This window comes from Typopeltis vanoorti, chromosome 15 (assembly GCF_054136105.1).
Source record: "Typopeltis vanoorti isolate ZY-2024b chromosome 15, IOZ_Tvanoo_1.0, whole genome shotgun sequence".
In the NCBI taxonomy this organism is placed as follows: Eukaryota; Metazoa; Arthropoda; class Arachnida; order Uropygi; family Thelyphonidae; genus Typopeltis; species Typopeltis vanoorti.
Window position 1 is genome coordinate 53,934,463 of NC_143563.1, and position 15,309 is coordinate 53,949,771.

General features: G+C 34.8%; 1 protein-coding gene across 6 annotated transcripts in view; it reads right to left on the minus strand.

Annotated features, from left to right (window-relative positions):
- LOC150098765 (lysine-specific histone demethylase 1B-like) overlaps nt 1-15,309 on the minus strand; it is a 508,665-nt gene that overhangs the window by 303,327 nt on the left and 190,029 nt on the right. For all 6 annotated transcript variants that reach the window (XM_090404995.1, XM_090404997.1, XM_090404999.1 and 3 more), the window contains one exon: nt 12,683-12,803. In XM_090404995.1, coding sequence (XP_090261121.1) covers nt 12,683-12,803 — 121 coding nt within the window. The remainder of the gene's footprint in view (nt 1-12,682; nt 12,804-15,309) is intronic.

Consider the following 15,309-nt stretch of genomic DNA (forward strand, 5'->3'; position numbering starts at 1 on the left):
TCTACACTTGCCCGTAATGTCCTAAATTATATATATATATACCCCTTTTGAGTTATGTTAGCCAATGTATTAAATATAAGGGACACTCCTAAACAAAAACAGGCTAAAATAGCCATTAATTATATTAATAGTAGAAGAAACTGTTTTTCTCTGGTAAAGAATTGGTGATTTTGCATCATATTAAATTGTGAGAGGTAAGAATATTTGTACTCTCCAGTGAAACAGAGAGGATGATTGGAGCAGGTGTATGCTAAACAGCGAGATTGGAAAAAAAAAAAGGATCCCATAGAAAAGAAGAAGTAAATTTTATATTTTTAGAAAGGCCTAACAAAGAAACTGACTCTGATCAACATTGTTGTTGTGAAAACAAGGTGTTTAGTCTGGTAGACATGATTAAGTATATGTTAAACACCCAGTAATAGAATGAGTCAGGGAATGAATGATTTTATTTTTTTTAGGATAACAAAATCTCTAAAGTGTAGACTTATTTAGAAGTTCTTGAATCCAATTAATTTTGTACTTATGTAATTTTATTTAAAATGTATATTAATTGAGCCTGTATAGCGCTGTGGATATGGGGTTTACACACCACTGCGCTTGACCGCATGATTGAAGATTTGGTTTCACATCTAGTCAGCAACTAGAGGAAATTTTTCTAAGCCCTTTTTTTTGACTGGTTTCCATGTTAGTCGATCTCTGGCACAGGAAAGCAGGTTTTTCTCCTGGAAACTTGGGTGTTTCATCCCGTAAACTCAAGAAAATAGACTGTAGAATCCACACTATTTCAGACCTTAAATATACAGTAAAACCCCAAAGTTACGCAGCAGGTGGGACCAACAAAAAGCGCGTAAGTCGAATTCGCGTAACTCGGGGTATAATTTTGCATGTAATTTATATATACAAACATAGAATTGGGACCAAAGGTTTACAAAAAAACCTATATTTTTTAAGAAATATAATCATAATTGTAGTTTTTCGTACATAAAAAAAAAGAAAGTAATTTCAATGTCAATGGTTTCATAAAATCTAATAGATTCGTCTGACGGCATAATGTCTTTTTCTTGTCACGTAAAATTTCTTCATAGCAAACTAATGATTTTTTTATGCCTTGCCTTGTGTCTACAATTCATTCCTCATTAGAATCTATGTCCTCCAAAATCTGTAAACTTTTCTTTTATGATTGTTCTTACTGTGGATTCCTGTAGATCGAACTTCTTTGCTAGCTCACAAATTTTCATTCCACCTTCAAAATGCTTAATAATGTTGAGTTTTGTTTTCAAAGTCAATGCTTTTCTTTTCTTGCTAGTTGTAGAAGAATCAGACTTGCTTCTTTTGGATGACGTTATTACTTTTTATGTGATAAAACTTTTATCAAGAACATAACATTAAACAATCGAAAGTTTTGTAGACAATAAAAATCGTGTATGAATGGAGACCACGCGAAACACGTCAGTGTTTGTTCACAGCTTGTGCGACACTGCCAAATGCGGCCGGCGCCTGAAAGATACAACTAGTGGTGTGGTGTGAAGTAGAACGGGAATTCGTACATATAAGAAACCACGTAACTCCGGATTCACGTAAGTTGGGGTAGCATAAGTTGCAGTGTGACTGTATTGTGTTAGGGACACCTTTTTACTGTGTGCTGCTTAATTAGTGATAGCCTTGGGCCAACTATCTCTGACTGGCTGCCAGTGGAGATTGAACTGCCCACTCAGTCTCCAAAAGTTAGACAGGGCTAAAACGGCCTCGCCTGCTTCCTATACGGGAACAAAACAGTTAGCTGATTTTTTTTTTTTTTGATAATGTTTTAGTTGTATTGAATGTATATATTTCTCATTTGGTAAAAAAAAAATAAACAGAAGATACAATGCTTTTCATGAAAACAGAAAGGGCAAGAAGAAAGGGGGGGGGGTGCTGCTCAAAATAATGATAATTATGTCTACACAAAATGGAGATGCAAGAGGAAAATAGTGGCAATGGTTTTGAGTCAGTATGGTGTGAGGTGGAGACTGACAGGCATAGGTATTTAGTCAGATGTTGCTATAAGCTGGGAAATGTGGAGGGTGGTGATAGAAAAAAGTCTAAGCAACTTGAGTTAGTGATCAAGAGAAGGGCAATCATTATGGGTTATTTTAATTATGGTAATAAAGACTAGAATGAAGAAAGCTTTTGGATATAAGGAAAATTAAATTTCTTCAGAGAAACTATCTTAGGCAGTGTAGAGCACATGAGGATCAAGTCTTTGATCCGATCACTTCATCAAAGGATGTGATTGTGAGCAGTGTCTCATTCTTTCCAGGTGATGCAAGCGATCAAGAATTGAACTTGGGTGGTGGCCAGCCATATGAAGACTTGGTAAAGAAAGGATATATGTGGAACCATAAGGCTAGCTATTATGGGAAACTTAGGAAACAGCCTCGAGCTATAGCATGAAATAAGGAGCAGGAGGGAGATAAATGTTGCTAGGGGCCTGACAAAGAGATGTTTTTAAAGAGAGGTGAAATGATTGAATGAACGGCATTGTAGATTTTCATTGAAGTGAAATCTTCAATGAAAATTTCTCTCTTTTCTCTTTTTTTTTCTTCGGAACTTTCTTTGACTGCTCACAATTAAATGTTGTACTACTTCTATTGTGAGTGTCGCTATCTTTATAGCCTGCATGACATTTTGCTAACAATTTCATTTTCAGTAGAATTCTGCCACTGATAACATCTATACCCCCCCCCCACTCTAATTTTTCTCAGACCCTTTATGTTAGTGATTTCTAGTCTTTGATCAACTGTTTCACTTATAATCCCAAACACTGAAATTAATAAGTTAAAAATAGTTAAAACTAGATTGAAAACTATCATACAGACAGCTAGTGTTTGTCATTTCTTGCTTATTCCATATTCTTACATTCTGTTTTATTCCTATTTTTATACACAGGTACTATGAGCCCTACTCCAATTATCCATTATTTGACCTTCTGAATTATATGTATACTTATAGTATAAAGTATACTTTTATACTACCATATTTGAGCATTTCCATTGAAATATGATTTATTCCATCTGCCTTTTCGCATTTCAGGTTTTGCTTGCTCTTTTCTACTTCAAGGATTTATATATACTTGACTACAATCATCTTGAATATTTTCTTTTTATCACTACTTGTTTCAAGAATAATCAGACAGATAGAAATTGGTAGATAGATTGGATAGAAAAATCAGAACTCCATGGTGGACACAGGAGGTTAAAGAGGCAGTGAAGGAAAAGAAGAAGAAAGCATATCAAAAGTTCCTGGTGAATAAGTCAGCTTCTGTTCTTAGAGAATACAGAGACAAATGTAAGAAAGCTAAACACTGTGTAAAACAAGCTAAACAAAAGTCATGGAAAGACTTTGGTAAGAACATAGAAAATAAATATCAGGAAGGTGGCAAAATATTCTGGAGGCTGTTAAAAAAGGTCAGAAATGGAGGAAAATGTGCTGTAAAAAGAATTAAAGATGATAAATGTGACATAAAAACTGGAGAAAAAGATATCCTTGATATACGGAATAATTATTTTGAAAAATTGCTAAATGAAACAATCAGTGACAGCACAGTAGTAAAAAAATATTCAACAGGCATGCAATCAGGAATACACATCCATACTTGAAGAAAAAGCCATCAAAAGCCTGAAATGTGGAAAGGTAGCTGGAGTAGATGATATTCGACCAGAAATGCTCAAGTATGGATGTATTAAAGTCTTGCAGTGGCTGCACTGCATAGTTGAAAAGGCCTGGACAGACAAACGAATTTCCCATGGTTGAAGCAGAGCTCTTATAGTACCCATATATAAAAAGGGAAATAAAAACTGAATGTGAGACTTAGAGAGGTATTTCCCTGCTGAGTGTTCCTGGCAAGATTTATGCAAGTATATTTGAGAAATGTTTTGAGAAGGATTGTGGAAGGGAAGCTTGGTGAAGAACAAGATGGATTCAGGTCAAATAGAGTCTGTCAGGATCAGATTTTCATCTTACATCAAACAGTTGAGAAATAGTGGGAATATAACAAAGATCTATATTTAAATTTTGTTTAAGAGAGGAGAGGAGAGGAGAGGAGAGGAGACCTCCACATAGCCTTTAAAGGAATGCAGAGAACCAACCAGGGCTTCTGAACTAATGTCCAATCCTCACCTTCTCGTGGTGCACCCTGTTGGGTATCTACTTTGATACTGAACGAACGAGGATGGGCTGGCAATTTGGGATTTAGCCGACCAAATTGTATTCTTATTGGTTAAACCAAAATAAAAAATGACAAAATTTCATGCCGGCTGGGGCGTCGCCCGGTTTAACAAGGCCCCCGTTGTTTTCGCCAGGGAACCAGGGCGAACAGCGAAAAGTCAGCTACAGGAACAAATCTGAAAACAAACCCCAACTCAACATCACCAGAGTTAAAGATCGGTACTATCAATGTAAGAAGCCTGAATGGCAAAGAAATGGAGCTAGCTGAGGAATTAGATAAGTACCAGATCGACATAATAGGGGTGACTGAAACAAAAAAGACCAAAACTGGTGAGATCTTTCTGAGCAATAAATACAAAATGTTATATTCAGGCAATAACAATCAAGGAAAAGAAGGAGTAGCCATAGTATTCAACATAAAATACGAGGCTAATCTTCTTGAATGGCAGTCAGTCTCGAGTAGAGTAATGTGGGCAAATATGAGAATGGGGAACTGGACAATGAGACTTATTTGTGCCTATGATCCCACAGAAGGTTCTACTAAGGTAGAAGTGGAGGAATTTTTTGAGGCTTTAGAAAAAGCAACTGACACAATGAAAAAGGAAAAGTTGGTCCTTGTTGGGGATCTAAATAGTAGAGTAGGAAATGATTGTGAGACATACAAAAATATTTTGGGAAAATTTGGAGAAAAGAGCAAAGCTAATAATAATGGCAAATATCTGTTGGATTTCTGCTCAGGACATGGACTGGTTATTACTAACACCATGTTCCAACATAAAAATGTGCACAAATTCACATGGAGAGAAGAGGCTAGGAATAAGAAAAGTCTCATTGACTATGTTATTGTTGATAGTGATGTTTTCTCCCTGGTGCAGGATACCAGAGTGTACAGAGGATTTGAAATTGGAAGTGATCACTATTTAGTCTTGAGCAGGATAAAACTGAATTTCATATTGAAAAGAATAACATGTAAGAAAGTTTTAAAGCGAATAAAAGTTGAGCAGCTCTCAGATGTAAACTGTAGACTAAAATACAGAAATATTATTGAAAAGAAAATGAAAGAGTTTGAGAACAGGAATCAAACCTTGGAGATCCAGTGGCAAACTATGAAGGAAACATTGATTGATTCTGCCAGAGAGGCATGTGGTGAGGTTGTGTGCAAAGATAAAAAAATCAGAACTCCCTGGTGGACACAGGAAGTTAAAGAGGCAGTGAAGGAAAAGAAGAAAGCATATCAAAAGTTCCTGGCAAATAAGTCAGCTTTTACTCTTACAGAATACAGAGACAAATGTAAGAAAGCTAAACAGTGTGTAAAACTAGCTAAACAAAAGTCATGGGAGGACTTTGGCAAGAATATAGAAAATAAATATCAAGAAGGTGGCAAAATATTCTGGAGGTTGTTGAAGAAGCTTAGGAATGGAGGAAAGAGTGCTGTAAAAGGAATTAGAGATGATAAAGGTGAAATGAAAACAGGAGAAAAAGATATCCTTGAAGTATGGAGTAATTACTTTGAAAAACTGCTAAATGAAACAAGCAGTGATGACAGCACAGTGATAAAAAACACTGACCAGGCATGCAGTCAGGAATACATATCCATACTTGAAGTAGAAAAAGCCATCAAAGGCTTGAAATGTGGAAAGGCAGCAGGAGTAGATGATATTCGACCAGAAATGCTGAAGTATGGTGGTATAAGAGTCTTACAGTGGCTGCACTGCATAGTTCAGAAAGCCTGGACAGAGGGACGAATTCCCGATGATTGGAGTAGAGCTCTCATAGTACCCATATATAAAAAGGGAAATAAAACTGAATGTGAGAATTACAGAGGTATTTCCCTACTGAGTGTTCCTGGCAAGATCTATGCAAGTATACTTGAGAAACGGTTGAGAAGAATTGTGGAAGAAAAGCTTGGTGAAGAACAAGCTGGATTCAGGCCAAATAGAGGCTGTCAGGATCAGATCTTCACTTTACGACAAATAGTCGAGAAAGCATGGGAATATAACAAAGATCTGTATTTAAGTTTCGTCGATTTGGAAAAGGCATATGACAAGGTGCCAAGAGAGAAGCTATTCAATACGCTGCAGTTATATGGTGTCAATGGGGCATTATATCAAGCAATACTTAGTCTTTATTTGAGTTGTGAGTCAGCAGTTAGAATTGAAGGAAGTACAGGAAGATGGTTTAATGTTAAATCTGGTGTGAGACAAGGATGTACATTATCCTCTCTGTTATTCATTATCTATATGGATCACATTATGAAGGAATGTGGTATTAAACCTGATATCAAAATTGGAGATGTTAATGTCGGCTCTTGGCTTTATGCAGATGGTGTTATACTTCTAAATAAATCCGCTACAAGTCTGCAAGATTCTCTGACTAAATTGAATAGCTGTTGTAATAGATATGGTATGAAGGTCAGCAATAAAAAGACAAAGACAATGAAAATAGGCAGAATCATTGAAAATGTCAACTGTGTTGTGAATGGAGAACCTGTGGAACAAGTAAAACATTTCAGCTACTTAGGCACAATTTTTACTGAAGATGGTAAACTAAATATAGAAATAGACAACAGAATCAGCAAAGCTGGTATCGTGGGAAGTCAATTGAATAAATTCATATGGAATAAGAGAGAAATCAGTCGGAACACTAAATTAGCTGTATACAAGACTGTGTTCAAACCAATTTTAACTTATGGATCTGAGAGCTGGGTCAGAAGTAAAACACTTGACCAAAGACTAGAGACCGCAGATATGAGAGTCCTGAGAAAGTATTAGATGCATGAACAGATGGCATCAATGGCAATATCATATTAAAAATGAGGATATTAGGAAAGAACTTGACATTGTCAACATCCAGGAATGCGTTAGCAGAGCTAATCTCAGGTGGTATGGTCAGTTAAATAGAATGGGAGAGGAAAGATTAGCAAAACAAGTGTTCTCTGCCAGGTTGGCAGGAAAACGACCCAGAGGAAAACCAAGATATAGGTGGATTGATACGGTACAAAGTGCCTTTGAAGATAGAAATATAAGATCTGATAATGTTGGAGTCTTGACAAGTAACAGACTGATTTGGAGGAAAATTGTAGATAGGAAGTTAGTAATGATGTAATTTTTTCATGTAGTACTGTCATATCCTGTACACCCCTTGAGGGTACATGGCAGGAATATGATGATGATGATGATTTAAATTTTGTAGACCTGCAAAAGGCATATGACAAGGTTCCAAGAGAAAAGCTATTCAAAATACTACAGTTATATGGTGTCAGTGGGGCATTATATCAAGCAATACTTAGTCTTTATTTGAGTTGTAAGTCAGTAGCTAGAATTGAAGGAGGTACAGGAAGATGGTTTTATGTTAAATCTGGTGTCAGACAAGGATGTACATTATCCCCTCTGTTATTAATTATCTATATCAGGGTTGGGTAATGTCCGGCCAACAGGCCTTATACAGCCTGCAAAATCATTTGGTCTTGCCATGCCAAGGCAACTGCAGGCGGGACTCGAAATTCAATAAATCTAGGAGCTTTTTTCACAGCAACATAAATTTACATTAAGTGAATCATAATAATTATGTAAATTTTGAGGGACAAACAAGGAACGTCCATTAAGGGATAGATAGGACATATACAAGTGCATGACATGACAGACATGTATGCTTCTCATTGGCTGCCGCAGCAGCAGACAAGAATACCTCGAGAGTCGATGGTACGAATTGGATATGTTCCAAATCGAAGTTGCAGGATTAGAACAGCGATCAAAGCAAGATAATTACGTCACTGGCGACACACACACACTGGATAGTTATTAAAACTTAAGTGGTGTGACATCCTACAAATGGCGACTAAAAAGAAAAGAAAAGTTGTCGATCTTTCCAAGAGAAATGGACAAATGATTATTTTTTTTGTTGAAGTCAAATGGAAACCTGTGTGCCTAGTTTGTGGCGATACAGCTCAAAACATACTAAACTCAATGAATTGGGAGGCCAAATGCATCTGGATAAAATCAATGCTCTTCAGTAGAGTTTGGAATCACAACAAGCTGCTTTCACTAAGCCTCATTGTGACAGAGACAATGTTATTCAGACGAGTTATGTAGTGAGCAAGCTAATCGCAAAGAAACTGAGGCCTCGTGTGGAGGGAGAGTTTGTGAAAGAGTGCATGGTGGTTGCTCTGGAGTTGTTAGCACCAGACAAAGTAAAATTGTTTCAGAGTGTTAGTTTGTCTTGGAGAACTAACTCAGATCAGATTACTGACCTAGCACAAGATACTGAAAAAACATTGAAGGATTCTGCAGGAGATTTCCAATTTTTCTCTCTGGCTTGTGATGAGATAATGGACATAACAAATACTGCTCAACTGGCCATTTTCGTCTGTTGGATAACTGCAGAGTTTGACACGTGACAGGAACTGCTGTCACTGGAAGCCATGCATGGGAGGTGAGAACTTGTTCGAGAGACTTGTTTTATCAATGAACAAAACTTGAGCTAACATTTGAAAAGCTAAGTGGCCTTACTACAGATGGAACTCCAGCCATGGTTGGCTTGCAAAAAGGGTTAATTGCATTTGTCAAGAAAGAACTGAATCGTCTCAGTCTTGATCCAAGTGATTTAATTATATGCCACTGCATCATACACCAAGAAAGTCTCTGTGCACAGTCATTGCAGCTCAACAATGTGATGTCAACAGTAGTGTCATGCATAAATTTTATCAAAAGCAGAGGGTTTAATAGCCACCAGTTTAAGGAGTTACTAAATGATCTTGAGTCTGAATATGGTGATGATCTTGTTTATCACTGTGAAGTGCGGTGGGTGAGTCGCAGGAACATGCTCATGAGGTTTTATGAACTGCGGGATGAAGTCAAGCAGTTCATGCAGATGAGGGGAAAACCTGTCAGGGAACTCAATGATAGCAAGTGGCTGTGTGATCTAGCGTTCATGGTGGACATTTTGTTGGACCTCTCAGAGCTGAACGTCAAGCTGCAGGACCCCAATCAGCTTCTCAGCTACCTGCTTTCAAAAGTGAAATCATTTAAAGCTAAATTAAGGCTGTGGAAAGTGCAACTCGAAAGGAATAACACGGTGCATTTTCCCACTCTGGAAGGAAAAAAGCATTCTAAACACCTGAATATGCTGGTGAATGTGTGAAACTAATTGAGGCATTTAATGAAAGATTCAAGGACGTGAAAAGTAAACATATGGAATTGAACATCTTTGCTACACCATTTTCAATTTCAATGTGGAACCAACTGATGTGCCTGATAACCTACAACATGAACTCATTCAGCTGCAAAGCAATGATGAGCTGAAAGCTAGGTACAACAACTTTCCACTGCTTGAATTCTATAAATGTTACATAGCAATGATGAATTTATTTTCCCACTTTAAGAGGAGACATGAATTGAAATATGCATCTGTGTTCAGAACAACTTACTGCTGCAAGCAATTCTTTTCAAAACTTACCATCGCAAAGAGTTGACTGTGTTCCAGACTGATTGACACAAACCTGGAAAAGCAGTTGCGAGTAGCAACATCATCAATACCAGCTAACATCACACGTCTCACCAAAGAGAAACAGTTCCAGCCATCACATCATAGGTGATTTAATTAAATGTTTGACCAAATATAGTAGGCTAATTTTTAAGTTGATAATTTTGTATGGGCCATGGATGATGTTATAAATATCTAAAATAGCCCTTGACAGAAAAAAGCTCTCCCCCACCCCGATCTATATGGATCACGTTATGAAGGAAAGTGGTATCAAACCTGATATCAAAATTGGAGATGTTAATCTTAGCTCTTTACTTTATGGAGATGATGCTATACTTTTAAATAAATCCACTACAAGTCTGATGTAGGATTCCCTGAATAAATTGAATAATTGTTGGAATAAATTTGGTATGAAAATTAGCAATAGCAAGACGAAGACAATGAAAATAGGCAGAAGCATTGAAAATATCAACTGCACTGTGAATGGAGAAACTACAGAACAAGTAAAACCTTTCAACTACCTAGGCACAATTTTTAGTGAAGATGTAAATGAAATATGGAAATAGACAACAGAATTAACAAAGCTGGTATGGTAGGAAGTCAACTGAATAAATGTATATGGAATAAGAGAGAAATTAGTCAAAACACTAAATTAGCTATATACAAGACAGTGTTCAAACCAGTTTTAACTTATGGATCTGAGAGCTGGGTCAGAAGTAAAACACTTGACCAAAGACTAGAGACTGCAGATATGAGAGTCCTGAGAAAGATTAGGGGCATGAACAGATGGCATCAATGGCAACATCATATTAAACACAAGGATATCAGGAAAGAACCTGACATTCTTAGCATCCAGGAATGTGTTAGCAGAGCTAATCTCAGGTGGTATGGTCACTTAAACAGAATGGGAGAGAAAAGATTAGCAAAACAAGCGTTCTCTGCCAGGCTAGCAGGAAAAAGACCCAGAGGAAGAATAAGATATAGGTGGATTCATACGGTAAAAAGTGTCTTAGAAGATAGAAATATAAGATCTGATAATGTTGGCGTCTTGACAGATAATAGATTGATTTGGAGGAAAATTGTTGATAGGAAGTTAGTAATGATGTAAGTTTTTCATGTGGTACTATCATAAATATCCTGTACACCCCCTTGAGGGTACATGTCAGGAATTTGATGATAGAAAAAATATATAAAATTAATAAAAACAGAAAAAATTCTTAGTCCACCTATGGTACAGATGTATACAATAGGTTTGCAGATGCTAATAATAGTATCCTTTATACCGATAAGGGTACTTATTAGAAATTTAATTATGATAATATAAACAATTCATGAAAGGTAGATAAAATGACAAAAATACAGTCAGCTTTCACTACAGCAAACTCATGAAGTGCAAAGGAATATTTTTGATACTGTAATTTTCTTTACAAGTGACTCAAAGGAACTTGGTGAAATTTTTAACAGTTTAATTCGAGTGTAGGCTTACTATGATAGCATTTGATATAGTGAAAGATGACTAATAGCTTATAAATCTAATCATTGAATAAAGAAATACAGGCAACCCTCGTATAACGCGGATGTTAGGTTCCACAAAAATGCTGCATTATATAAATCGCGTTATGCGAGACTCAGATCACATAGAAAAAGTAGGGTTAGGTTCCGAAATCGTTCTTTTTTTTTTTTTAAAGATTATATAAACAACGACATGTCCAACAAAAATATATTTTAATTTATTTCAGGTTATTCGTGTAAGTTAAGAAAACATATAAACTATGAAACAAATACATAGTATAAAATTATAAAAAATTATAAATTGTATGTAAACTTCATTACACTAAATGCATAAATGTTTTAGGCAAAATAAAATAAAGTGTATATTTTAATCGGCATCACTCACTTCAAAACTAACATTTCATAGGTGTTCTTTACTTCTTTATTTACGAGTGGCCAGACGTCGTCATCACTTGAAATCTCTTAGACATCATTAGTATAATTCTCATTGCATACTTCGGCTGGTTTAGTTATCAAGAAGTCGGTAATAAAACTTGCTTACCACTATGCTGCCATTTTTTATTAAGTTCATAATACAGAGCTAAACAAATATCCAATTGTCTCGTGAAATTTCCGGAGTGCTCCATTGAGAGATCATTATCCATAAAATAACTTTCTTGCCAAGTCAAATCCTTCTGCTAATTTCTTTAAACTGAATTCTTTAACTGATTCATCACAATCAGAATCTTCAGCAGAACTTTCCCTGGCATTTGGTTCGACGTCATCTATTAACTGTACCAGTTCCTCCTCATTTAAATCTATTTCTCCATCAATTAATTCACAATTGAAGAGATTGGAGCACTTATGAAGAAGTTCGTGAAGGTTGAGTCTCATGTGCTAATCGAAACCGAATGTATCTTCAGTCTTGTTCAATTGTTACCGTGGCACTTTACAGTGGGTGTGTTTATCCCCATTAGCAAATGCATATGTCGCAAAAGCGCTCTAAGTGGCCTTTTTATAAAAATAATTTTTTTACATAAAAAAAAAATGCATTACATATTGTGCATAACTCAACAAAAAAATAAAGTGCTCAGCTTGAGATTAACACACCTATGATTTTAATGTGCTTTCCTGGCAGAAAGCGAAGACAATTTTCAACATTAAACAGTTTATACGGTAAACAATTGACGTACATGCATGCTAAAGGGGATTTCCCTTAATATAAATTTGCTACGTATAACCACATAAGCGATAATGGCAGATGCAAATTTAACGAAGATAAAATTTAATTTTTAAGTCGTGTGGTGAAAAATATATGAAAAGTTAAGGGTTACTACAATTTGTAGACCGTCGTATATCGAAACCACGTTCAACAATAGTTACTACAATTTGTAGACCGCGTTATATTGAAACCGCATTGTATAAGTACCACATTATACGAGGGTTACCTGTACACTTATTTCTGAGTGAAAAGAGATGGGGAAAAGTTGTACAAATTACAAACCTGCTATATTCTACAAATTCTTTCACTTCATCAGGTTCCATAATATCTGGCCTCATACAAAAGGCTCTTCTCTGCTGTGCTGGTTGATAGAAAGGTTCTAACCATGTATTTGATTCTGAAACTTAAGCAAGTAATCAATATAAAACACATGTACTTAGATAAGAAATTCATTAATAATAAAAAAAAAGTTACATCAATGAGCTTAATATACTACGACTACTACATATTATAAAATATGTGATGGACTATCTTTCATCTAGTAATGACAGGCTTAAGTGCTGGTGATTATTCCTAAAAGGTTATTCATCTTCTGGTGTTGTTTCTACCATAAACAATATCAGATGTGCAAAATGAATAATTTATTAAGTAAGATTTGCCTGGATTTCAAACCAGCATCATTAGAGCATGAATCACAACTGTGGTAAAACACAAAGCACTTATGGCAATCATTTTCAAATTAAAATCCTCTGTGTCTTGAAGCAACTCTTTAAAGATATTGCTATCAGCCAATAACATACAAGATGTGACAATTAAATTTCTGAAATGCAGTGACAAATTAAGGGGCGGGATGATCAGGCACCTGCCCACGGTGCCAAAACTTAGCCTGGCACTAGGGTTATAGAGCCTGCGCTCCTTCCAAAAATAATTACCTGGCAATAGAAGCATTGCTACACTTTCTTCCACTGTGAGAAGATGCAAATATTGAAAGAACAAAATAATTCATTATGTTCTATTGATAGAAATGACTAGTTAGCAAGTACGAAAGCGTCACATATTTAAGAATGCTGTCTATGTACTTTTTATATAATATTATGCACTAGTATAACCTGTTGTGAATGTATTTGCAATAATAAAGCAAAAATAGAATAAAGTGTAAAAATCAAAACTGTACATTATTCCACAAAAGTATAAATAAGGAAAAAGGAAAGAAATAAAAACTGTCAAAAATTTAACTATTCTCTACTTGTAATAAACATAAACCAATATAAATAAAAACATTTAAATACAAACCCCATTACATTTATCTAAACTAAACTAATTATCTTCTTTTTTGTCAAAGGCCAATAGTTCTTATCTCCTATCCATGTAAAGTAATAAGTAACTCAAAAATTCATAGAAAAATTTTTTAACATTGTGAGAAACATTTTTTGTACCAAAATAATTTTTATTATCCTACAATAGTGCTGAAATCCAAAAATTTCCATTGATCATGTGTATATGTCATTTAAATAAATGTAACCTAGCTTTCACATTATAAATATAATATTACATTATTTAATATTGACTGTTAAATGTATTTGTAAAGGCAAAATAGAAAGTTGAATAAGATGTGACATGAATGTTGCCGAAGTAGTTCTGTTAAATTCGAATATCAGCTGAACACAGACCTTACTGGAGTATTGAAGTTAAATCCGAACATCAGCTGAACACAAATTTTATTATGTATAATGACTCATGTTTATATAAAAGTAAAACTGCTCATTTTGCATTTAAGGCATTAAATGACCACTTTTCTCATTGTCAGTGCATTGATTAGTCAGTCATACTAGACCTTCTTTCTGTTTGGATGTGTTATGTATTGCAAAATTTATATTAATATTAATAAAATGTAAAACTTATTAATATTAATAAGTTTTACATTTTATTATTTAATCCTTTTTACTATGTAATTAGTAATTCAATTTTTTTTTATAGTGGAAATTTGGAATTTTTGACCCTTCAAATTAATTATTTAATCCTTTTTACTATGTAATTAGTAATTCAATTTTTTTTTGTTGTAGAAATTTGGAATTTTTGACCCTTCAAAATGTCTTCTAAAAATTATCTGAAGCAGAAAACTGTAAAAGGAAATTAGAAAGAGAAAAATATATTTCTAAAAGTGCAAAATATTTATCTAACTTTCTAAAACCAACAAATTCATCTGGTTCTACTTCAATTAACATTTCAATAGAAGAAGATACACCACATGATGAAAATTCTAGAATTAAACGCTGATGATATAAATCTAAATGAAAAAGATCAGACAAATGAAAATAATGATTCGCAAATTTCAAATTCAAAAATGTCGAAGAAAACTCAGAATATTATTCTTGTTTCTGAAAGTACTTTCAGAATTTTTCCCATTACATTCTGCGATCATATTTTATTGTCAAATTTATTAGAACGTACCAGAGGTGACAACACTGATTTCATTTATCCTAGAGATTCAAAAAATCGATGTTATCCGACGAGTGCCAATAAAATATTTTGTATTTGCTGCAAACTATTTTATTCCCATAAAGTGACTTCAGCCTTAGGATCAGTCAGTCATTCTAAGTGGAAACATATAAATGATTATTTAAAGAGTCACGAAAATTCATCTGAACATGTAAAAAATTATTTCAAGTGGGTTGAAACAAGTGCAAGATTTCAAAAATGTAAAACAATAGATGAAGAGTCATTGTTAAAGAACGAGAACATTGGAAAAATGTATTGAATAGGCTGTGTGATATTATATTATATTTATCAACCCATAACTTGGCATTCCGTGGCTCTTCAGATCAGCTGTATACTCCAAATAACGGAAATTTTTTGGGTTTGATAGAATTAAGTAAATATGATGTCATGCACGACATGTACGTCACATT